At 34.3% G+C, this 25,414-nt stretch overlaps 1 protein-coding gene across 8 annotated transcripts in view; it reads left to right on the top strand.

The window, feature by feature from the left end:
• RAP1GDS1 (Rap1 GTPase-GDP dissociation stimulator 1) overlaps positions 1–25,414 on the top strand; it is a 306,019-nt gene that overhangs the window by 178,049 nt on the left and 102,556 nt on the right. For 4 of the 8 annotated variants that reach the window (XM_036852830.1, XM_036852828.1, XM_036852831.1 and 1 more), the window contains one exon: positions 8,571–8,678. Coding sequence is in view for 7 of the 8 variants with exons in the window: in XM_036852828.1 (XP_036708723.1) it covers positions 8,571–8,678 (108 nt within the window). In the remaining variant the exon portion in view is untranslated. Of the gene's footprint in view, positions 1–8,567; positions 8,679–25,414 lie in introns of all 8 variants that reach the window. The other 4 variants (XM_036852827.1, XM_036852823.1, XM_036852825.1 and 1 more) reach the window with 1 other exon arrangement.

The raw sequence follows: 25,414 nt of genomic DNA on the forward strand, positions 1-25,414 counted from the left end.
ACCCAACACAGCCAAAAATAAATAAATAAATAAATAAATAAAGCAGCTATAAAAAAAAAAAAAAAACGAATCCTTTAAAAAAAAAAAAAAAATCTGAATGAGATCCTTGCTGGGTAGAGTAACCTTGGTTGTAGGTTTTTCTCCTTCATGACTTTAAGTATATCCTGCCACTCCCTTCTGGCTTGCAGAGTTTCTGCTGAAAGATCAGCTGTTAACCTTATGGGGATTCCCTTGTGTGTTATTTGTTGTTTTTCCCTTGCTGCTTTTAATATGTTTCCTTTATATTTAATTTTTGATAGTTTGATTAATATGTGTCTTGGCGTGTTTCTTCTGGGATTTATCCTGTATGGGACTCTCTGTGCTTCCAGGACTTGATTAGCTATTTCCTTTCCCATATTAGGGAAGTTTTCAACTATAATCCCTTCAAATATTTTCTCAGTCCCTTTCTTTTTCTCTTCTTCTTCTGGGACCCCCATAATTCGAATGTTGGTGCATTTAATGTTGTCCCAGAGGTCTCTGAGACTGTCCTCAGTTCTTTTCATTCTTTTTTCTTTATTCTGCTCTGCAGTAGTTATTTCCACTATTTTATCTTCCAGGTCACTTATCCGTTCTTCTGCCTCAGTTATTCTGCTATTGATCCCATCTAGAGTATTTTTAATTTCATTTATTGTGTTTTTCATCGTTGCTTGGTTCCTCTTTAGTTCTTTACATCCTTGTTAAATGTTTCTTGCATTTTGTCTATTCTATTTCCAAGATTTTGGATCATCTTTACTATCATTATTCTGAATTCTTTTTCAGGTAGACTGCCTATTTCCTCTTCATTTGTTAGGTCTGGTGTGTTTTGACCCTGCTCCTTCACCTGCTGAGTGTTTTTCTGTCATCTCATTTTGCTTATCTTACTGTGTTTGGGGTCTCCTTTTCACAGGCTGCAGGTTTGTTGTTCCCGTTGTTTTTGGTATCTGTCCCCAGTGGCTAAGGTTGGTTCAGTGGGTTGTGTAGGCTTCCTGGTGGAGGGGACTAGTGCCTGTGTTCTTGTGGATGAGGTTGGATCTTGTCTTTCTGGTGGGCACGTCCACGTCTGGTGGTGTGTTTTGGGGTGTCTGTGGCCTTATTATGATTTTAGGCAGCCTCTCTGTTAATGGATGGGGCTGTGTTCCTGTCTTGCTAGTTGTTTGGCATAGGGTGTCCAGCACTGTAGCTTGCTGGTCGTTGAGTGAAGCTGGGTCTTGATGTTGAGATGGAGATCTCTGAGAGATTTTTGCCGTTTGGTATTACGTGGAGCTGGGAGGTCTCTTGTGGACCAGTGTCCTGAAGTTGGCTTTCCCACCTCAGAGGCACAGCCCTGAAGCCTGGCTGGAGCACCAAGATCCTTTCATCCACACAGCTCAGACTTTTAGGAGGTCTGACGTCTTCTGCCAGCGTTCAGTGGGTGTTCTGTAGGAGCAGTTCCATGTGTAGATATATTTCTACTGTATCTTTTCCGTGGAGCAGAGGGGCCGGTGCCCAGAGGCTCGCTGCCCTGCCGAGCCGTGGAGGGCTGAATTCTGGAGGCTAGAAGTCCAATATCAAGGTGTTAGAAGGCTTGATTTCTTCTAAGGCCTCTCGCTATGGCTTGCAGATTGCCGCCTTTTTGCTGTGCCCTCATATGGTCCTTTTTCTGTGTGCACACATCTCTAGTGTCTCCGCCAGACTAATTTTGATAGAGTTTTAGACACTTTAGTTAGATTGTGGTTTTAAGAGTGATTAAATGGTTAAGAAGTAGGAGACAGAGAATTAAGGACCAAAGTCAAATTTGCTTTAACACCTTCTTTTAAATTAATTAATTAATTAATTTTAATTTATTTATTTTATTTTTGGCTGTGTTGGGTCTTTGTTGCTGCGCGTGGGCTTTCTCTAGTTGCAGCGAGCGGGGGCTACTCTTCATTGTGGTGCGCGGGCTGCTCATTGCAGTGGCTTCTCTTGTTGCGGAGCACAGGCTCTAGGCACGCGGGCTTCAGTAGTTGTGGCATGCGGGCTCAGTAGTTGTGGCTTGTGGGCTCTAGAGGCACAAGCTCAGTAGTTGTGGCGCCACGGGCTTAGTTGCTCCGCGGCATGTGGGATCTTCTTGGACCAGGGATCGAACCTGTGTCCCCTCCATTGCCAGGCGGGTTCTCAACCACTGCACCACCAGGGAAGTCCCTGCTTTAACTCTTTGAAGATGTCATATTTTCTTTCACAAGACAAGCTAGACCATGTGTTGTAATATAAGGAAAAGATTATTATTTTAAGGAAATAATTTTTATTTTAGTTGTTAATACTTCTTAGTACTAGAACTTCCCATGAAAATTATCATTCTCTACTTACTGCCTCTACCCTCCCCACCAGCCAGAATCTGAGAAATTTTCTATTAGAATAATTACAGTGTCTTAAATCATAAGTAAATATAAAATACGGAAATCTGGATTTACACAGACAAAAAATTTGGATGGTAAGGATTCACTACTGAGATGTACTGTTATGCTTTGAAGGAGTCCAAAAATAATACCCCCATTCCCTACCCAAGTTCAGAATCACTGGCGATATAAGCAGATGAGTTCTCTGTTGGAATTCAGAATAACTGCTTTAAAATTGGTGAAGTCTAGAATGAAGGACAGAGCTTATTTGTATAGTCACAAAGGAATGGCTAATACTTCCGGGCTGAATTAAATATATTTACTAATAATCTTGCCACTGGTGCAGCTGGACAGCCAAAGATGGGGAGGAACAGAGAATTCTTGCCCCTTCTACTAAAAAATCAGGAGCCCAGAAGGGGCTGAGCCATGCATATCCAGTTCTTCTCTCTCAACTTGTTAATCAGATAAATCATTCCTCTCCTGGAGAATGAAGGTGGCAGTTGCCAAGTGAGGAGCCAGAAGAAGTGTCACTGTAGTAAAAATTCCCTGTAAGGAAGCTTGAGACCAGTGGGAAAGGGGTTACTGCCCCAGTCATTTTACTTTTCAGTGTGATCTTTTAAGGAGGTATAATTCACACAGACTAAAATGCACAGATTTTAAATGTACAGTTTGATGAGCTTTGACAAATGCACATACTTATGTAATCACTATTCCAGTCCACATATCAACATTCTGACACTATAAACAGATTCACAGCAAGAGTTTTTTAAGTACCAACCTGTTCGTTCATTTTAAGTGCTTAAAAAATACATTAAATTTGTAATAATTCTGTTGACAGCGTTGGTTGTCTCTGGATGAAGAATTTAATGAACTTTTCCTAAAAAGATCCCACATCATTAGTAGGCATATAATTATTTCTATGGAGAGACTAAATGATTTTTTTACTGAGTAGAAGTTTTTTAAAAATGGAACGTTCTATGTATTTTTTTAGTTATATATTTTGTATTCTTAAGTACTTAAATTGTCTTCACTGATATCTTCCTATATTAAAATATAAGATCCTGTATTTCTATTTCTGATAATATGGAGTGCATAGTGTAGTTGCATAGCAGGTAACATTTACCTTCCCTTCCCTATTGGTATACTTTGGCTCATAAGTGTGTGATACAAAGGATGGTAACTAGACAGCTTTCTGCAAGTAAGGAATTCATTCCCTTATTCACTTAGTTAATTTAACAAATATTTACTGGCTACTTTTTTGTGCCAAGTAATAGGTATAGTGCAATGACTCTAGTTAACAATGTGTCCCGTACAATATAGAGGAGGAGTATATATTACCAATTAAACAAAAGAATATATAACTGCACACTGTGAATAGTGCTGTGAAGGATGGATGCAGTGATACAGAATAACACTGGAGGGTTGGGGAAGAGAAGACTTAGAAGAACAACGATGGTCTCTGGGGTTGTGACAGTTAGGCTGAAACTTGATAAGAAAGGGATGTCAAACAAGGAGCACTGGGGATGGAATGAAGGAAAGGAAACAAGTAGAACAGATCCAGATGCCAATATAGGTAGTACTAAGTACGTCTTAACTACTTTTATTACTTGTTGACTCATAGTTTTGATGTATTATTATCATTTGACTAACATTATATCTTTTTTCCTCAGTGTTGTGGTAATTACTTTTTATTACTTTTAGTAGTATGAACTTAGATATGATATATTATTCATACTTTATTTCAGAAAAGTCAACCTAATATCCATGTAATAAGATTGAACAAGTATATCTGAGATATGATGCCCTACAACTTCTTTTTAGTTACTAGAAGACATACATCTGAATATAGTTTTCTTTTCCTTTAGGAAATAAAATCAATTTCTCAAAACTATTTAAGCCCTCTTAAGAAAATAAATATTAACATTCGTTGTGAATGATAACCTGGGATTTTTTATAAAGTAAGTTTAGGATTACTAGGTTAATCACAGTTGTACGAGGCATCACTAGAGCATATTAGTATTATTTAATGTAAATGTTTAAGTCTACTTTTTCCTGGGTTGACCTGGAAAATAAATTACCACTCATTTTATAATAGGGAATTCCACTTTATTTTTAGAATTGTCATGAGCTGGCAATGTACAAAAGTCTATTAAAATTTATACCTTACTTTGAAGTAAGAAAATGCCTAAAATTCTAATACTAAAGAAGCAATCCCAGGAGTCCTTGGTATCCTATTAGGGTGCCCGTTAGGTCAAAACTATTTGTGTGGTATCATCAAAAGATATTTTTTGTCTTTTTTCACTGTATTGACATTTGCATTGACAGTGGTGCAAAAGCAATTGTGGGTAAAAAATTGCTGGTGCTTCAGTATGTGTGAATCAGGCTAGTAGTAGCACCAAACTACAATAACTAGTAATTATTGTATTCTTTACCATCGTATACTTGAGGTTAAAAAAAAAAAATACCAGTTTCACTTAAGAATGTCCATGATGAAGCAGGAAAAACAATGTTTTTAAAACTCTCAACTTTTTTGTACACATTTTAAAAATATACTATGTGATAAAATGGGAAGTACACAGAAAACACTTGCATTGCATTGTAACGTCTGATGGTTGTTTTTAAGAAAAGCAACTGTGCAATCTTCTGAGTTGTGAGCTGACTGAGATACTTTTTTTCATGGAATAACATTTTTTTTTAATTTGAAAGAACAGAGAGATGAACTGGCTTTTCATATTTGGCAGATATTTGCTCACGAATGAGGTTAATTTGTCATTTAAGGAAAACAACTGACAGTATCTGTTGCTGGTGATAAAATTAGAGGTTTTAAGAGAAAATTAGAATTTTGGAAAACTTGTATCACCTTAAGCTTGACAGCTTCCCAGTACTTAGTCTTTAAAAATGATTAGTGAAGATATTAACAAATGTGATATTTTGAAATAGTACAATGAAATGTGTCAGTGTGTGGAAGATATGCATAACTCCATGACCTAATTTTTTAAATGACCAATGCATTGATGATAAACATGTTGCATGCATGAAAGATTCAAAATGCAAAAGAGCAATGGATTTTCATGTAACAGTTGGCAGAGCTCAGTGATATTGTTTCAGATTTCACATGGTAACTAACCTTTAAAAAACTACCACTAATCAAGTTTTAGTGTAGTATCAAAGAATATCCACTGTTATCTGAAAAGGCTGTTAAAATACTCTCTTGTTTTCCAACTATGTATATGTGTGAGGCTGAATTTTTTTCATCTACTTAACCAAAACAACAAATTATAAAGATTGAGTACAGAAGCAGTTATGAGAATCCAGTTTTCTTCTATTAAGGCAGACATTACAGAGATTTGTGAAAATGTAGAAAAATGCCACTCTTCTCAGTAAGTTGGTTTTGAAATATAATTATTTTTCATTAAAAATATAATTATGTTAACAGATAATAGTTTTATATTTTGTTAGGCTTAAGTTAATTACTAAAATAAGCTTTAAAAGTCTCATTTTTAATTTTTAGTATGTTAAATATCAATATAAATACTTGAAAAAAGAGCTCTTTTGTACATGATACTATATGTAGAAAATCCTAAACACATCATCAGAAAACTACTAGAGCTCATCAATGAATTTGGTAAAGTTGAAGGATACGAAATTAACATACAGAAATTTGTTTGCATTTCTATACACTAACAATCAGAAAGAGAAATTATGGAAACAATCCCATTTACCATCGCATTAAAAAGAATAAAATACCTAGGAATAAACCTACCTAAGGTGGTAAAAAAACCTGTACTCGGAAAACTATGAGACGCTGATGAAAGAAATTGAGGATTACACAAACAGGTGGAAGATATGCTGTGTTCTTGGATTGAAAGAATTATTATTGTTAAAATGACCATACTACTCAAGGCAATCTGCTGATTCAGTGCAATCCCTGTCAAAATACCAGTGACATTTTTCGTAGAACTAGACCAAATAATTTAAAAATTTGGATGGAAACACAGAAGACCCTGAATAGCCAAAACAATCTTGAGAAAGAAGAACAGAGCTGAAGGAATCATGCTCCCTGACTTCAGACTATATTATAAAGCTACAGTCATCAAAACAGTATGGTACTGGCACAAAAGCAGACACATAGACTAATGGAACAGAATAAAAAGCCCAGAAATAAACCCACACACTTATGGTCAGTTAATCTACAACAAAGGAGGCAAGACCATGCAATGGAGAAAAGACAGTCTCTTCAGTAAGTAGTGCTGGGAAAACTGGACAGCTACATGGAAAAGAATGAAATTAGAACATTCTCTAACACCATATAAAAAACTGTACTCAAAATGGATTAGAGACCTAAATGTAAGACCAGAAATTATAAATTTCCTAGAGAAAAACGTAGGCAGAACACTCTTTGACATAAATCGCAGCATTATTTTTTTGGATCCATCTCCTAAAGTAAAGAAAATAAAAGTAAAATAAACAAATGGGACCTAATTAAACTTAAAAGCTTTTACGCAGAAAAAGAAACCATCAGCAAAATGAAAACACACTCTACTAAATGGGAAAAAATATTTGCAAATTATATGACCAATAAGGGACTAATATCCATAATATATAAACAGCTTATACAACTCAACATCAAAAAACAAACAACCTGATTAAAAAATAGGCAGAAGACCTGAACAGACACTTTTCCAAAGAGGACATGCAGATGGCCAATAGGCACATGAAAAGATACTCAACGTCACTAATCATTAGGGAAATGCAAATTAGAACCACAGTGAGATATTATCTCACACGTGACAGAATGGCTGTCATCAAAAAGAACACAAATAACAAATGTTGGTGAGGATGTGGAGAAAAGGGAACCCTTGTATACTTTTGGTGGGAATGTAAATTGTTGCTACACTGTGGAAAACAATATGGAGGTTTCTCAAAAAAATAAAACTAGAACTACCACTCCTGGGTATATATACCAAAACACTTATTCGAAAAGATACATGCACCGCAATGTTCATAGCAGCATTATTTACAGTAGCTAAGATATGGAAGCAACCTAAGTGTCCATCAACAGATGAATGGATAAAGAAGATGTTGGGGGGCGGTGTCTGTGCGTATATATACACACACACAATGGAATACTACTCAGCTATAAAATAAGAATGAAATTCTGCCATTTGCAACAATGTGGACAGACCTAAAAAGTATTATGCTAAGTGAAATGAGTCAGAGAAAGACAAATACTGTATGATATCATTTATATGTGAAATCTAAAAAATACAACAAACTAATAAATATAGCAAAAAAGAAACAGACTCACAGATACAGAGAACAAACTAGTGGTTATCAGTGGGGAGAGGGAAGGGGGGAGGGGAAGTAAAGGGGTAGGGGATTAAGAAGTACAAACTATTATGTATAAAATAAGCTACAAGGATACATTGTACAACATAGAGAATATAGCCAATATTTTATAACTATAAATGGAGCATAACCGTTAAAAATTGTGAATCACTATATTGTACGCCTGTAATTTATATAACATTATACATCAACTATACTTGAATAAAAAATTTTTAAAAGATCTTTTGGGGTCCTAAATAATTTTTAATAGTGTAAAAAGATTTTTAACAATCTGTGGTCTAGAGGAATCCATGTATAATTTAGGAGGAGAGCATTGCTTTAAAATCCAAAATGTACATGTTTTGGCTTAAAGCAGTACTTTGAAGCGTTTTTTAAATGGCAGTGTTAAAACAGGTTTTATAGTCATCAGACTTTATTATTTTAAGTCATATCATTTTGAAACTTTTCTAAACCTTCATTTTATGTATTTAAAATACAACAGAGGAAGCCAAAAATGTAATAAAGTATTATTTGCAAAGCTATGTAATTTTTTGTAGACCTTTTGTTTTTTTCAGTTAACCATGGCTTGTTCCTGAACAAGCTAAATAAGGTACAAGAATGCTGAAAAGGTGTTCTGTGACTATCTATGGAATATTCTTGGTATCTTACAGATACAGAATGAATATTTTATATGGGTTAAATGGATAAAATTTTATTTAAAAAATATGTAATCGTATAGTCCATTGCCATTTTGGAATGTATGTGGAAATTAATTCACCATAATGGGAGCCTTATGCCTGTTAGTGGTACTGTTTATCATGTAACATGATGGTTAGAGAGGTTTCTGATTGCTCTTTTTTCTCTAAGCAGATAATCTCAGTGATACCTTGAAGAAGCTGAAGATAACAGCTGTTGACAGAACTGATGATAGTTTAGAAGGATGCTTGGATTGTCTACTTCAAGCCTTGGCTCAAAATAGTAAGTTTTATTATGTTTACTCAAATGCCAAACAAAAAAATCAAATCAACAGTCATTCAGAAATTGGTATATAGTTTAGCACATAACTTACATTCACATAACTTGAATTCTTTTGAATCCTATCCCTGAATACTGAGATTGTTTTACATGTTCACCCTCCTACTTACCTCGCCTCCCCCAGGATACTGAAAGCCAAGTTGATAGGCAGACGAAAGGAGGAATTGATTGGTGGTGATGACATTAATACCAGTCCCAGAGAGAGGCAGTTCTCAACAGATAAGCGCCAAAGTTGTTTTTCTTCTTAACACCTACATTTATGCTTTAAAAAAAGACTGTGTTTACATGTGGGGAGGAGAAACAGAGAGGAAGCTTTGAAAAAAAAAAAAAGAAAGAAACAGAGAGGGAGCTTAAAACACTTGAAAATTTTTTTCTGAGATCTTTTTAATCATTTTACTTTAAAATAATGTGTATGCTTAGGTTTAATTGGAAAGAGCCATCAGTAGTCATCCAAAAATCCCGTAAAACTGAGGTAACACTTGATCTTTGGTGGCGTGGTAAATAATACTAGAGATAAAAATTATATAACTCTTCATTGACTAATACATTGTATTGTTACATTTGATCCATCATATTTCTATTCACTAATTTCTGTATTATCACAATGAATAGACAGATACAGAATAATTTTCATTTGTTTCCTTAATTCTCCTTGGTTGTACTGTGGTTTATGCTGTACTTGTTTTTAATTACGCCATTATTTTATCCTGGGACTAATTATGTACCTGACAAATAATTCAGGAGGAAGTATAGACTGTATTGTTAGAGTTCAGTTTCAAGCACTCTGATATGTATGCATTTTTTTTTCTTTTTTCTTTTTTAGTAAACTGTGATTAGAAAATTTAAAATAATTGATTACAGTACTCTTCATCAAAAAGCACATTTAAGGCTAGCTTTTAAAATTCTGTTTTAGTAATTGCTTTTGAGATTATAATTCTGTCAAGCTATTTAAATCTTAGAGATATCAGAGAAGGGATTTAAAATAAGGAGTTCAGTAAAAACATCTGGATAAGGGTCACAGTGGTAAAGAAAAAGAATAAGAGAGAATCTGTAAGGATGTACTCTCCATTATAGTAGATACAGGTGGCTATTTAAATTTTAACAATTAAATTTAATTAAAAATTAAGTTCTTTAGTCTAACTTTTCAATAGCCATGTTTGATTGGTGACTACCTTACTGGGGATCACAGGTATAAACTATTTCCATGATCACAGAATATTCTTTTGGATAGAACCACATAATGACCTGATTTTTACACATGCCTGTATAGGCAGATTTACGTGATCTTGTAATTAGTCTGTATAAATTGAGTATCTCAAGTTCATTTTTTTCAAGCATTGTTTTATTATAACTTATTTTGTTTTAAATGGCCCAGTTTTTTCTGTGTTAAAAACAAGTAGTATTTTCTAAATGGACCATTTGTTCAGGACCTGAAGGACAAGGAGGTGATGTCCTTGGTTATACGTGGTGGCTTGCTCAGCCCTCTCCTGGAAAGACTGGTACACAGATAGATGAAATTGTCGAAGAGAAATTAAAAAAGGAAGCAAAATTTTATAGCTTTTTAAAGAACAGATTCAGGAAATATCGACAAGTGTATATAGTTGCTGAACTAAATTTCAGACCCATTGCAGTTATTCGTTGGACCCATTTATTGAAAATGGTCTTGAAATTATGTATCATAAAATGTTAAGGCCAAATAGTTACAAAGTGGTAATGAAGACAACAGACTCTACCAATTTAATTATTGACTCTTTAGGAAGGGAACAAAAGGAATATGGCTTCTTAAGAATCTGTAAAAATATTCATAATTGTCCTCACATCTGAGACTATGGACACAAAAGAATTTGATGTAGGAAGAGGTGGTTCATGCAAATGTTCCGTCTTTGACTTACAAATGATATCTATCATTGATTGAGCGTCCACTGTGTACTCAGCACTAGACTTCAGACTTATATCTGTTGTCTAATCTAATCTTTCCTATAGACCCATGAGGAGGTATTATATACATCACCATTTAAAAGATAAGGAAACAGTCCCTGTAAGGGTACTTGCCTTGCTCTGGCAGAATACAGAGTTTGAATTTGAACTCTTGGTTTACAAAATAAAAAACTACATTCTGAGTAAAGTGCAGCTTTTTTCCTGAGTTTATAGAATGTGAAAGTGTCTTCAGAAACTAGATTTTAATATTGTCTTAAATTTTTGCTTTTTCTTTAAAATAGTTTCAAATTATTATTACAGAGGAAGAAAATTTATAAACCATTATCTCCTTTGAGCTATATATTTATTTTATAGATATTAATTGGTATGTTTTATAAAATTAACATCTAGCTTTTAAGGAAGAAAAATTTTTTAAATACCAGGGAAATGTTTATTTTATAAAGTTCTTACTTCCCTGAATAAATTGTTTGATCCGTCACTACTTCTATGCTCTTAAAGGTAAAATTATAAAGCATATAACTTAGAATCTATACTGGCTTTTTTTACACAGAGAAGTTCTAATTTCATAATTCTTCCTAGTGTCAGGTGTTTTAACTAAAAATATCAATGTTTGCACTAGAATTGCACCTGATCAAGAAAGAATGATTTCTCCATTCTTTACAAGATGGTAATGTGTGTAATGGAAATCTAATCTTAAAGTTCTATTTTACAGTTTACTAACCTGTCATTGGAAAGGACATTTCTAAAAGGAAAGAAATTATGCTTTTAAGTTTTTACACTGTGGGAATTTAGTATATTTGAACTGTACATTACAGATTATCATAATCTGAATTAGAATTTTTGCTTTGATGTATGACTTCAGAGTGTTTTCTTAAATTTGGGGTGGCATTAAATCTAGTATATGTAAGGATCTTAAAAGACAGAAGTTGAAAATTTGAATACGTACTAGACTTTATGGAAAACATTTTGTTTGAGCAAGCATTTTCTGTAAATCTCTGATCTAAATTAATATAAAAGCATTCATTCACTCATATAAATACTTCAGATCTCAGCTTTAAAATGTTTTTAGTAAATATATGAAGGCTACCAGCCAAGAAATCAGCCCGTTTATTCTGGTCTCTTTTGATTCAGAGAATAGTTAGAAGATTCTCAGTAAATGCTTGTTGAATTGTAGTGTTGGTTATTCTATTTCATACCTATTTGAAAATGTAAAACAGCCCACATTTTTGTCCCTAAATATTAAGGCAGGAATTGTCCTTAGAGAGTATGACGTCTGAACCACCTTATAAGACAAACTACTAGCATGAATTAAAGGCCCCAAAATAAGCAAAATTAACAGTCCATTCATAATAAAAATTCCATTCTGTTGTAAGAGCATGGGGACCATGTTCTTGTTGGTTGGGGGAACCACAAAACAGTGCCAGCATGATCACCAGCACCACTTTAAATTTTTTTCCTAACGGATTAGGCTGTTTTCCTCTTTCTCATTGCCTCATATACCTTTGTATTTTAACTTTAACCAGTTGCCCGATGGCAATTCCTATTTCATACAAGTGTCACGTAATTGTTTATTATCTATAGAAAACCCTATGAAAGAACATCAGTTTACTTGTCTTTAAAGAAGAAAGTATTTAGTATCTAGTTCCACATTCCTAACTTCATAATACTCATCTACCTGTTGAATTCTTAGGTTATTTCTTAACGCTTGTTCTTTATTTTATTCAGTATGTTGATTTTTGGCTCCCTACTAGGCTATAATCCTAAACATATCAAATTATGTACAGAAGCTACTAATGTAGATTATAAATCTTCTCTAACAGTAAGAATTGTCTGTTGTCATTTGCTTTTAGTCTGCTTTATGTCTTTAATATTTCTGAACAGACTTACTGTCATGTATCAAAATTATTTCCTAAGTAAGGGACTTCGAAATTTATTATCAACTGTTTTTCAATAACCTTGTTAAATCTTCATTTACTGAGCATGAAAGATTGCTGCTGTTTTAGTAGAAATGAAAATTTATTTCACTTAATTCTTTCACAGTAATATCTAGATTTCAGTTTTTTACCCTAAGTTATCAAATGTATCACAGAGTGATACATTTGCAGTTTTCTTTGCAAGCTAAATCCATTATGGTGTTCACCTCCTTTATATACTTTTGTATTAAGTGACTCTTTTAGTTATTGTGTCCATCATTAATGAGGGCTTATGACTGGTGCTAATCATAAATTACCAAAGGTTCAGTTTTTACTAAATAAAGGTAGTATTTTAAGAATAGAGGAGACTAGACTAAACTAGAGAACATGGTCAACTAAAAAGACACTGACAATTCTTGATGAATTAAGACCCCTGGATTGCCATAGAGTAGTGGTGGCCACCTAAGTTTGAATTTTTCTACACAGTCTAAAAAGCCATACAAATCAACAAAAAATCAGATAAAATAAAATATCTATAACCTATGCCCTGGAGATACACTAAGAACTTCAGATTATTAGGAGAGAGAAATTAATATCCAAATCTAGCCTGCTCAGCTTCAGAGCCCATTTTTAGAGAGAGTTCATGAAGACTGCAGAGACTACATGGAAAAGACGAGAGGGGTTGAATCAGGAGCCTAGGGGTGATAGTTTACAGTTAAAAATGACTTCAGAAAGAAAAAGTCTTAACTTGGTGGGAAAATTCCAAGATCTGACCTTAGATTCAATTGGAGCATTGGCTATTGGGAATCGAAAGGAGGAGACTTAAAAGTACACAGGACCCTAGGCAACAGATCAGGAGAGTGCCACTTTGGGGGATGAAACTGTTCTCCCTTGTAGACTTGGTGTTGAAGGGAAAGAAGGATGCAAGATGGAGAAAGTAAGCATTCTGTAGAAATAAGAAAATCATACTGTTAGAAGACACACTAATAACCCCCTTTGGTTTAAGTTCGGAAGAGGGAGCTTTTGAACTAAAAAACCTGAGAATTCATCCTTACCCTTACTGCATACAACTTTTACTGCTAGTTAAAGAAAAGAAAAACTATACACTGAATAGGAAATTGCAGGCTATATACATACATAGGTGCTACAAGGAACAAAGCAGAAAATAAGAATCAAAACATTTTAGTTATTGAATTTTTTTCTCCTAAACCACCCACAAAGTGGTTATCAGTAACAGAACACCATGACCTATATTAAACATCCTTAAGCCTTTGCAGATATGAAAAGGAAAAAGAATATCTGGGTAAGAAATTCAGAAACTTGGAACCAAAGTGGATAATTACTAGGAAGATGTAAAGTAAGAGTTGACTAGAAGATAATGAAGAAAAAGAATCATTTTAAAAATTAAGACTAAATTACAAGGGGCCAAAGAAGAATAGAGGTGACTGAAAATTTAATAAGGAGCATTGAGGAAAGTGGGCAAAATGAAGACAGAATAAAGGATCAAAGAGAAAATGATTAATATAGAAGATAGGCAAAAAGATCCAACGTACGTGCAACTGGAATCCTCAAGGAGAAAAACAAAACATTGAAACAGAGCTAATATTTAAAACTATGAACTTTTCTGAAGTATAAAAAGACCAGAATCTGTATGTTGAAAGGGCCTAGCATGTACTTGTGAAAATTGACCTCGAAGAAGTCTAGCAAAACTTTTAGACTTTAAAGGTAAAAATAAATACAAAGGAGAAATCCTCCAGGCTTCCATGCTGAAAGATCAAGTTATTTAAAAAGAAAAGAAAATTAGATTGGCGTCAGACTCTTCAACAACAATATGCAAAACAATATTAGAGCAGTATTTTCAGAAAACTCAAGGAATAAGAATTTTATATTGAGCCAAGGTGCTCAGTAAGTATCAAGGCTATAGAAAAATTCTGTTAAACATGGAAAAACACAGGGAATACTATGCTCATTAGCCTTCCAGAGGAATCTTCTAAACTTGTGCTGTCCAATACAGTATCCATTCTCTGAAATGGCTATTGAGCATTTGAAATGAGGCTAGTCTGATTTTAGGTATGCCATAAGTGTAAAACACATACTATACTTTAAAGACTTAGTACTTCCCCAAAAGTAAAATATCTCATTAAACGTTTTTAAATTATTGATTACATATTGAATCTCATTTTTAAAATTTTATAAAATATTTATAAATATTTCTATTGGAGTTTTATAGGCTATCATTTCTTGAATTATGGGTGGTTTAAGAATTGGACCAGCCAGTATGATATGATGGAAATGCAGCTTAGAAACAAAATCATCATCATTGTCATCAATAAAATATAGTTGGGTTATTCAGTGGAGGAGAGGACATTTTTAAAAGAGGCCATTTAAAATAATGAACCTTAAGTTCATTATCCTAGGGTTAGATTCTAAGGAAGTAGTAGCATATAGATCCAAGATATATGTTAGTCAGAAGCAGAAAGAAGAGACAGTATATATTCAAATATATTTATATCCAGGAATTCATAGAAGAGGGGTCACAGAAAGGCTTGAATCTGAAATAATGAGAAAGACCATCTTGAAATCTTTCACAAGTCACAAGATTAGTAACAAGATAATAACATGGTACTGGGTGCTGTTTGCCTTCTAAAATGCTTTTAAGCACTGTACTTCATAAGGGGCAAAGAAAGCTCTCATTATGTACAATCTCCAGAAGGAGATAAGCCTCCATTGGTATTTGTAGTTTGTGATTGAAGCATTGACAGAGAATCTGGATTTTCTTACACTAGCTAATTAATAAATGATACCAATTTTGCTTCTTAAGTTTGCTAAATTTGAAAAACTTCTTATGTTCCTGACAGTAAAATATGTAAGAGAAATGTGATTTGAAATGATACTATATGCCAAATATCTACTGAAAAAGATCTACCATCCTCAATAAAACACTAGTACTGACTTACTGTCACTGAGTTGTTGAGGGAGAAGCTGATGAGTTTGTGCTGCTGTGTCTTCCTAACATTTGTTTCTGACAGGGTCCCATTTAACTGTGTAACTGCAGCTACCTGTAGGTCTTCTGTGGCCATATGCTTGATAGATGTTAACTGGGTTCTCAAATTAAACACTAACCCAGGATGTCCTGAACGTGTCAAAAAATATGAGGCATGCAGATTGGACTTTTAATTAGTATAATGAATTGGAAATGAATTAATAAGAATTATATATTCTCTCATGGAGCTGATTTCCAGATAGCTGGGGGCTTTGAATGACACTCCGGGAGACATGCCATCCACCACCACACAGCCAGGGTTAATTGTGATTTTCCTGTAGGGAACTTTCACAGGGAAACCCATACCAGTGGCTTCCCCAGATTTTCGACTAAAAAGGTCATTAACTTGCTCTCTTAGCTGTCTAGCTTTTTCAACTTTTGACAGTCTTTCATTATCATCATCTGGAATTGTCACCTGAATGATGTTAAGATCTTCAACATCAGATGCAGTAGTATTAACATTGAGCGATGAATTTATTTTTCTTGGAGGGCTCTTAGAGGAAGAGGTGTTCTCCTTAATTGCTGTCTCAAACATTTCAGGCTTTTTAATGATGAACTTAATTTTGGCTTTGTTTCTGAGTATCTTCTCCAGCCTTGGAATGCCAAAAGTAGATGGTCATCAGAATGGCACACCCTCGGGTAAGCCTTCCACGTGCTGAGTTCATTAAATTCACAGTCATTAGACCATTTCCAGGACTTGTGATTAATAACCAGTTGGTTGATCAGAGTGAGTCAGAAGGCCCAGTGATCCAAGAATCAGCCGAGCCAAGCCAGTTGGAGGTTCCTGCAACAGAAGAAATAAAGGAGACTGATGGAAGCTCTCAAATCAAGCAAGAACCAGACCCTACGTGGTAGACCTCTTCCCTCCTAGGCTTAAAGTATCAGTGGGTGAGAAGAGCTTTTCGGACCTGTTACTGCCCCAAGCTGCGTAATATACTTGCATAACAGAAATACCTTCTATACAAACCTTTTTTTCTACTTTTAAGTAGAAATATCTACTTTTTCAGCAGTTCTGTGAATTGAATTAAAGAGCAGAGTGACTGTAAAAAAAAAAAGAATTATATATTCTCAACAGAAGAATGTAGTCTGATGTTTAAAGGAAAATGCTTTAAAGTAAGAAATAGATTGATTAAATTAACCTATTTTCAGTGTCTTTGCTGTGATGATGGATGTTTGAACCTGATATTAAAGGTATTGGCAGTAGCATACTGCTTTTTAGCTCCTGTAGTACTTGGTAGTCATGATGGTTGTTTCCTATAGAAAGCTTTCTTACAGAGTCTAAATGCTTTCACTTTTACAAATCTGAATCTTGTAATTCCGATTTCCTGAGTACCCACTTGGCCTTGTAAAACAAAGGTTAAAGTTTCACCATTAGGTAGACTTCGGGATTTATAAATGTGACATTTTGAGAAATTAATGAATCATTATTTTTGCTAAAGGAAACCTCTATATAAAATACATGTATTCTTGCTATTATAATTATTTGATTTTATTATGTTCCATTATTTATTTTTATATATGGTATAGGTGAGGATTTAATTTTATTATTTTCTAGACAATCAATTTTCCCAACAGCATGTGTCATTTAATCTATTCCTTATTGGTTGAGGATGTTCCTTTTATCATATAATAACTACTTAATTTAATATAATTGGGCCAGTCTTGGGGTTTTATTTTATTCCATTAATTTGTTTGTCTATTATTGTGTTATAACCGTGCTATTTTAATTATAGTAGCTTTATTGAGAAAGTTCCTCTTTATAAATCTGTTTCAAAGTTTTTTATTTTCATGGGTTTGTTATATCAGAGAAGTTGTGTAAATACTTTGTTGCATTCCTGGAAAATGCTGTTGAAATTGGGATAAGCTATAAATTAATTTGGAAAGAATTGAAAACTTCTTAATAGTTTCTTATTCTAAAAACATAAATTATATCTTTTTTTTAAATCAAGTTTTCTTTCTTTATGTCTCATTAAGATTATGTAATTTGGTTCACATGCTTTCCATATATATCTTATTTAAAGCATTTTTCCTATGTATTCTACATTATTTTGGTTGTTTTTGAAAATGGACTTTTTCCTATTATAACTTCCAGGCCGTTTTGTTAGAGATCAGTTTGAAAGCTGTATTGATTTTTATATCTTTTATTTGTATTCAGCTACGTTTGGAGCTCACTTATTAGTTAAAATAATGTTTTAGCTAGTTCTCTTGGGTTTTGCAGTCAGAACATACAGAAAGTGTTATTTTTGTTTCCTCTTTCCCTTGTAACTATAGCTGACTTATTGAGTTGGCTTGAACTGCCAGCAAAATAGTAAATAACAATGGTATGAGTAGTATTTTAGTTTCTGATATTAATGGCAGCCCTTCTAATGCTTCACCATTCAATATAATACCCCTGGTCTTAATATAAAAGTCCTTTTTCATGTTAAGAAGATAGTCTTAATTAAAGAATGATTTTCTTAAAAAAATCAAGAGCGGGGTACCTCTAAACCATAAGTCTTTAGCCTACTCAATATAAGAATAGTAAACATTTTTCTTTTTTATTATTTTAAAGTTTATTTATAATGAAATTATTTGCTGAGAGCATTAATTCTAGAGGAAGTTTTTCTTAAGAATGGAAAGTGCAGTGTAGTTTTACAATCTCAGATTCAATGTCATTTAGTAGAATAGTGAGGTTCAGTATAATTTATATCTTCCTTTGTGTATTCAGGGACAAACGTTTACCTAGTGAGAATTAGAACCTAAAGAATAATTAAAATTAATAATGTTAATTATTTATTTTAGAAGGAATGATTATTAAATTGCCTGATAAACATTTTAGGAAATTTCTCAATTTAGTAATTTACAGCCCCCAAAGGTTCAAAACTACAGTCAGTAGAGCATTAATTTTGCTACCAGATAATTGTCTGGTTACAATTACAAGGTCATATTATATCAGCCTCTGAATTATGTTTATAGCTAAAAATTGAGATAGTCATTTTTTTGTTAGTTTGTATTACTCAACCCTGACAGTGTGAACTTGATTGCTTATTATGTTTCATACTTCATTTTAATATGGTTTTACATAGATATAAATTTAGTTCTACATGTAGTTTTATACAGTGTAGTTTTACATAGATTCCTCTTAGACATTTGTAATGTTATATGAATTTTGGTATGTCAAGACTTAATGAAATATGAATATAAATTATTTTATAAATTTAAAAAATATTTTTATTACTTGGCATTAATAATCACTTTTTAAATTTCTAACATTTGGCTTAGAGGAAGAAAAAGAAACACTAGCCAGAAAAATAGATAATTGAAATAAATTCTCCTTTTGGAGGTTTGATTTTATATGAATCTTAATCAATGTAAACCTATAGTTTATCTATTATATTAAACCTGGAAGAGATGCCATACCATGGGAATATGTTTTATACCAAGTAAATAAACAAAAGCAAAGTTATTTCACTTTTCACTGTTACTCATTTATTATCTACTGCAATTTTCAGTTTTTGAGTTATAAATGTATGTGAATATTAATGATCAACTGCAAATATTGTTGAAATAGGAAAAATAGTAGTAACATTAAAGGCAAAATAGAGAGTAAAAGGTTAAACTCTTTGCTTGAAATATTCAGAGTAAGGGAAGAATAGACAGAAAGTCAAAAAGATCCCAAATTAAGAAACATTTTTTAGAAGCACATTAAAAAAGAGTTGAAGAAATGTATGCTAAGTCAGCTATACATCTCTTTAACTGGATGTAAGATACTATATTATTTTCTATTTGCTGTACAATAAGATCTTGATGAAGAATACTAAGGCCAAAAGTATTATATACCATATTCTTTAAATTTATTTATTTATTTATTTATTTATTTATTTATTTATTTATTTATGGCTGTGTTGGGTCTTCGTTTCTGTGCGAGGGCTTTCTCTAGTTGCGGCAAGCGGGGGCCACTCTTCATTGCGGTGCGCGGGCCTCTCACTATCGCGGTCTCTCTTGTTGCAGAGCACAGGCTCCAGACGCGCAGGCTCAGTAGTTGTGGCTCACGGGCCCAGTTGCTCCGCGGCATGTGGGATCTTCCCAGACCAGGGCTCGAACCCGTGTCCCCTGCATTGGCAGGCAGATTCTCAACCACTGCGCCACCAGGGAAGCCCTGTATACCATATTCTTAACTGTGTGTGGTTCATGGTCATTTTACTGTCTTATAACAAATCACAACATAAATCTTAGCAGTATTTTTTTGGATCTGTATCCTAAGGCAAAAGAAATAAAAACAAAAATAAACAAATGGGACCTAATTTACCTTAAAAGCTTTTACACAGCAAAGGAAGCCATCAACAAAACGAAAAGACAACCTACTGAATGGGAGAAAATATTTGCAAAGATATGACTGATAAGGGGTTAATATCCAAAATATATAAACAACCCATACAACTCAATATCAAAAAAACCAAGAACTCAATTTAAAAACGAGCAGAAGACCGGAATAGACATTTTTCCAAAGAGGATATACAGATAGCCAAAACGTACGTGAACAAATGCTTAGCATCACTAATCAGAGAACTAAAATCAAAACCACAATGAGCTATCACCTCACACCTGTCAAAATGGCTATCATCAAGAAGTCTACAAATAGCAAATGTTAGCTAGGATTTGGAGAAAAGGGAACCCTAGTACACTGTTGGTGGAATTGTAAATTCGTGTAGCTACTATGGAAAACAGTATGGAGGTTCCTCAGAGAACTAAAAACAGAACTACCGTATTATCCAGCAAGTCCACTGCTGGGCATGTATCTGAAGAAAACACCGGATCATTGGGATACATGTACCCCAATGTTCATAGCAGCATTATCTACAGTAGCCAAGATATGGAAGCAGTCTAAGTGCCCGTCATCAGATGAATGGATAAAGAAGATGTGGTGTGTGTATACACACACTAGAGTATTCTCAGCTATAAAAAAGAATGAAATCCTGCCAATTGCAACAATGTGGATGGACCTAGAGAGTGTTATGCTTAGTGAAATAAGTCAGACATAGAAACACAAATACTCTGTTATCACTTATATGTGGAATCTAAGAAATAAAACAAATGAATGAATATAACAAAACAGAAACAGACTCACAGATATAGAGAACAAACTAGTGATTACCTGTGGGGAGAGGGAAGCGGGGGATGACAAGATAGGAGTATGGGATTAAGAGACACAAATTACTATTTATAAAATAAGGAACAAGAATATATTGTATAGCACAGGGAAATATAGCCATTGTTTTGTACTAACTTTAAATGGAGTATAATCTTTACAAATATTGAATCATTATGTTGTCACCTGAAACTAATATAATATTGTAAATCAACTATTTCAAAAATAAAGAAAAAAATTAACAAATAAGTAAAAATAAACACAACCTCTTTCCTCAAAAACCATCAATAACTGAGAAAATGTGAACGTTTCATGTGCTTAGTAATATAAAGTTTAGGTATAATATTCTAGGTAGTATTCATATAATGGACTGTATAATGTAGAGAATCTTTATACTCTAATTTTTTTTACTAGAAGTTAGTAGCATTCAGTGCCTTCTCTTGTCACATACCTTCACTTGGAAATTTTGGCTGTTTTATCACCAGTTAAAAAACAAACAATGCATTGTGTAATTTCTTGAGATTTCAGAAAGCTAACACATTTAGATAGAGTCAAAGTCGTTTTTTTTTTTCTGACTCTAGTTGTACAGAGTTGGAGCAGTAGTACAGAATACTATGTGAAATTTCATGACCCTGCACGTGAATTACTCTGCTGGCAGAATTCCTCTTGCTCCAGGGCACGTGGGGGAAAGAGGTCAGGGTGGTCAGTCTTTTGTTCTATTCAAACATTCAACTGATAGAATGAGGTCTACCCACATTATAGAAGGCAATCTGCTTTGCTTAAAGTGTACAGATTTAAATATTAATCTTATCCAAAAACTCCCTTACAAAAACATCCAGAATAATGTTTGGCCAAATTCCTGGGTACTATGGCTCAATCAAGTTGTCATGTAAAAGTAACCATCACAAGTGGACTCTATATTCTACTGACATATCAAAATGAACTGTGTGGCATAATAGTTATGTGTTGGGATAACTGCTAGTGAGGAATGATGCCCTTAACATTAGAACTTTCCACAAACAAATCTATAGTTGATTTTACTAAGGTTGATTTTATGACCTACTTTTTAGTATTTGTTGTGCTAAACCCCAAAATGAGACTCCAAAAGGCGGAGTACTGGGGTTTTTTTTAAGAGACATCTGGATTTAAATTCTGGGTTTTTAGCACACAGTGTTCTCTGAGGTGAGTTCACTTAGATGCTGGTAATTTTCTCTGCCCATATTTAAGTGTTACACATCTTTTCTCCTCCTTGTACTAAAGGAGCAAACAGAATGTTTTCATTTCGCTCATAATAACTTACTTATGGATTGATCACCTTTTCTTTCTGATGTGTGCATGTGGGAGGGATAAGATAAAAGCCAAGTAGTTTCTAAAATGATGTCTGAAGGTTTAAAGAACATTTTTGCATATGTTCGCTTTTGAAAAAATGTAATCTGAGACCTGATTAGCTTAATGCAAAGTGAAAAGTTTCGTCTGTGCATGAGCTAGTGATTGGTAATGCTACCAAAAAAACTTCCATTCTTTTTTTTTTTTAAACTGTTTTATTTATTTATTTATTTATTTATTTATTTATTTATTTATTTATTTATTTTTTACTGACCAAAGTCTACCTATTTATATTAGGATGCACTCTTTATTTATTTATTTATTTATTTATTTATTTATTATTTATGGCTGTGTTGGGTCTTCGTTTCTGTGCGAGGGCTTTCTTTAGTTGCGGCGAGCGGGGGCCACTCTTCACCGCGGTGCGCGGGCCTCTCACTATCGCGGTCTCTCTTGTTGCAGAGCACAGGCTCCAGACGCGCAGGCGCAGTAGTTGTGGCTCACAGGCTTAGCTGCTCCGCGGCATGTGGGATCTTCTCAGACCAGGGCTCGAACCCGTGTCCCCTGCATTAGCAGGCAGACTCTCAACCACTGCGCCACCAGGGAAGCCCCAAAACTTCCGTTCTTGATGAGAAAATTCTTAAAATATAAGACAGTCTCCTTATAAGCTCAATCCTCTTTTCTGTTAAAAGTAATTACAACTTCTACAACATTAATACATATAACTCAGTTGCTCCATCTTTAGTATTCTGTAGGACAGCTTATGCATCCCTCTAATCGAACTTATTTCGGTGTATATTAATTACGTGTGTATGCCTTTTTTAATTCTGTTATAAACTCCTTAAGCACAGGGCAGTTCTATTCAACTAGCATTAATTGGGTACCACCATGCCCGTTAGTTGGTACCTTGCCCTGGAGCGTTTGGATAGACAAGTAACAGATAAGTTTTAATACAGTGTAACACATTATATAATGGAGCTGATTACAAAGTGTTCAGAGAACTGGGTTCAATTCCTAGTTGTAAGAGTCTTTCAAAGTGTCACAGAGGGACTGACATTTCACCTAGATTCTGATGGATAAATGGGTGTTTCATAGGTGTATTCTCTTATCCTTCTCCTTTTACCTACCTTTTCTTCAAACCTTAGATAATATCAGCCATCTACGTTTTCCACTTCTCAGTTCCGGCAGCCTCCAGCTGCTGGCAAAAAATTCACCCAGCGGTACAGAATGTTGCTATTACAAATTTAGGGTCTCTAGCTTCAGATGGTAGTGCTTTTTATGTGTTCCTTCTTTGTGGAATAAATGTTTCTCCTTTTTTCTGCTTAGAACATGCTTTATTGGCCTTCAAAACTCAGTTTAAATGTTACCTTATTTATGGAAATTTCCATGATCTTCATGGAACTGTGATTGCTTCCCATTATACATTGTATGTAACCTCCATGGTGTTATCAGTCAAACTGAATTGTGGTAATTTATTTACCTCTCTCTTTCTCTTACTAGACAGCTCACTGAGGATATGATTTGTATCCTTTAGCTTATATTCCCAATATAGTAGGGACTCAGTAAAAAGACATCTTCTGTGGATAATCTCATCTACTCCAAGTCTTCAGCTACCAAATAGGTTCTCACAGCTTGGAAACAATTACAACATTGTGTGTGAATATTGGGGAAGAGGGGTGAATTTGATAAGCAGGATCAGGGAATGCTGGATTTTGAAAATACAGTGTACTTTACCCAGGTTATGTGAGGGCACAAGGATTATGGGAAGAACATCCCAAGCAGTGGAAGCAACATATACAATGTCACAGTGGTGGGGAAGAAACCTAGTTCCATCAGAAACTGAAACTGGAAAGGGAGTAGGGGTCAAATTATGAAAGGACTTTGATGTCATACGTCTTAGTCCACTTGGGCTGCTGTAACAGAATAGCCTGGAGTAGGTGGTATCCCTCACGCTTCTGGTGGCTGGGAAGTCCAAGACCAAGGCACCAGCAGATTCTGGTGAGGGCCTGCTCCCTGATTCATAGACCGCTGTCTTTTCACTGGAACCTCACATGGTGGAAGAAGCAAGGCATCTCTCTGGGGTCTATTTTTCTAAGGTCATTAATCCCAGCATGAAGACTCTGCCCTGTGACCTACAGATGCCAATCTCTTTAGCTTTGTTTACTTCATATTTTTCCCCAAGGTGTTTCACAGGAGGATGGAGATGGATCTTTTACTAAAGATATTCCTTCACTGTGTTTTACTATGTCCTCATTCTCTTAGTATGAAGTGAGGAAATCCACGTTTACCATTAGGGACCATGTTTTCAGTAATTACTGTGAGCTTATAGTTGAACGATTCTAGTTATATACTCTGCTTTTACCACAGTCATTAGCACAGTTCCTCCAGGTATTTCTCAGCAAATATCTTTCTTTTATTTTTTAACCAACTCAATTTTTAGCAACTGCTTTTGACCTAGTTAGTGGTAAGTTTAAGGAAAATAGTCAGACTAGCAGATCTCCCCGCTTATTCTAGTGATGATTTCCAAACACATAACTTCTCCAACTCCCACAGCTTACATTATCCCTGGAATTGAAATGACTGCAAAACTGTCAAAATCATTTATTATAATTTTATAAATGACTCTCACAACTTAATCTTTTAGTAAGACCTCTTTCTGATGGTGAGTCATTGTGCAAATGGGTCTCTGTTCTGCCCTGTTTCTTTTCATGACTGTATCCATCCTTTTCTTTCCTGCACTTCATGTTCCTTTTATTTGCTTAAAATCTTTATTGCAGGAAAAAGATTCTCATCAGTGAAAGAAAAAGCATTTTATAACAAGCCCCCATATACTTCCATTTTCTTTTAGAAATATTAATTTCTCATTTATCAGGCCCTTTAATCTTATACCCAGTATAGTCCTCTTATGTGTTTTAAATATATTTTAAACCTGTTTCACTTTCCCTATACACAGTTCCCTTTCTCTCCTTCAGTCACTGAGTCAATTTATCTATCTCAAAATACTGTGCATCCCTTTCTCACCCAGTTGTCTTAGTTTAGTTCTTACTTCTGAAAAATACGTTAAATAAAAATATTTGTCATGTAATAACTTGGTGAATCTGGTCAAGGTATTGTTAGCACTATATGTCTTCTAAATTAACAGTTGTGTTAGGAAGAACACTGGACTAGGAATCAGAAAAACTGGTTTCTTATTGCTTTTCCAATATAATCATATAGCTTTATTTGTAGTATGAAGAAAACATAACCTATCATGCCTATGTCACATGTCTGTTTTAAAAAATGAGTTTTTATGGTAGTCAGGTATCTTTAAAAGCTTGAATGGCTCTCAATCAGA

Source organism: Balaenoptera musculus, chromosome 5 (genome assembly GCF_009873245.2).
Source record: "Balaenoptera musculus isolate JJ_BM4_2016_0621 chromosome 5, mBalMus1.pri.v3, whole genome shotgun sequence".
NCBI classification, from domain to species: Eukaryota; Metazoa; Chordata; class Mammalia; order Artiodactyla; family Balaenopteridae; genus Balaenoptera; species Balaenoptera musculus.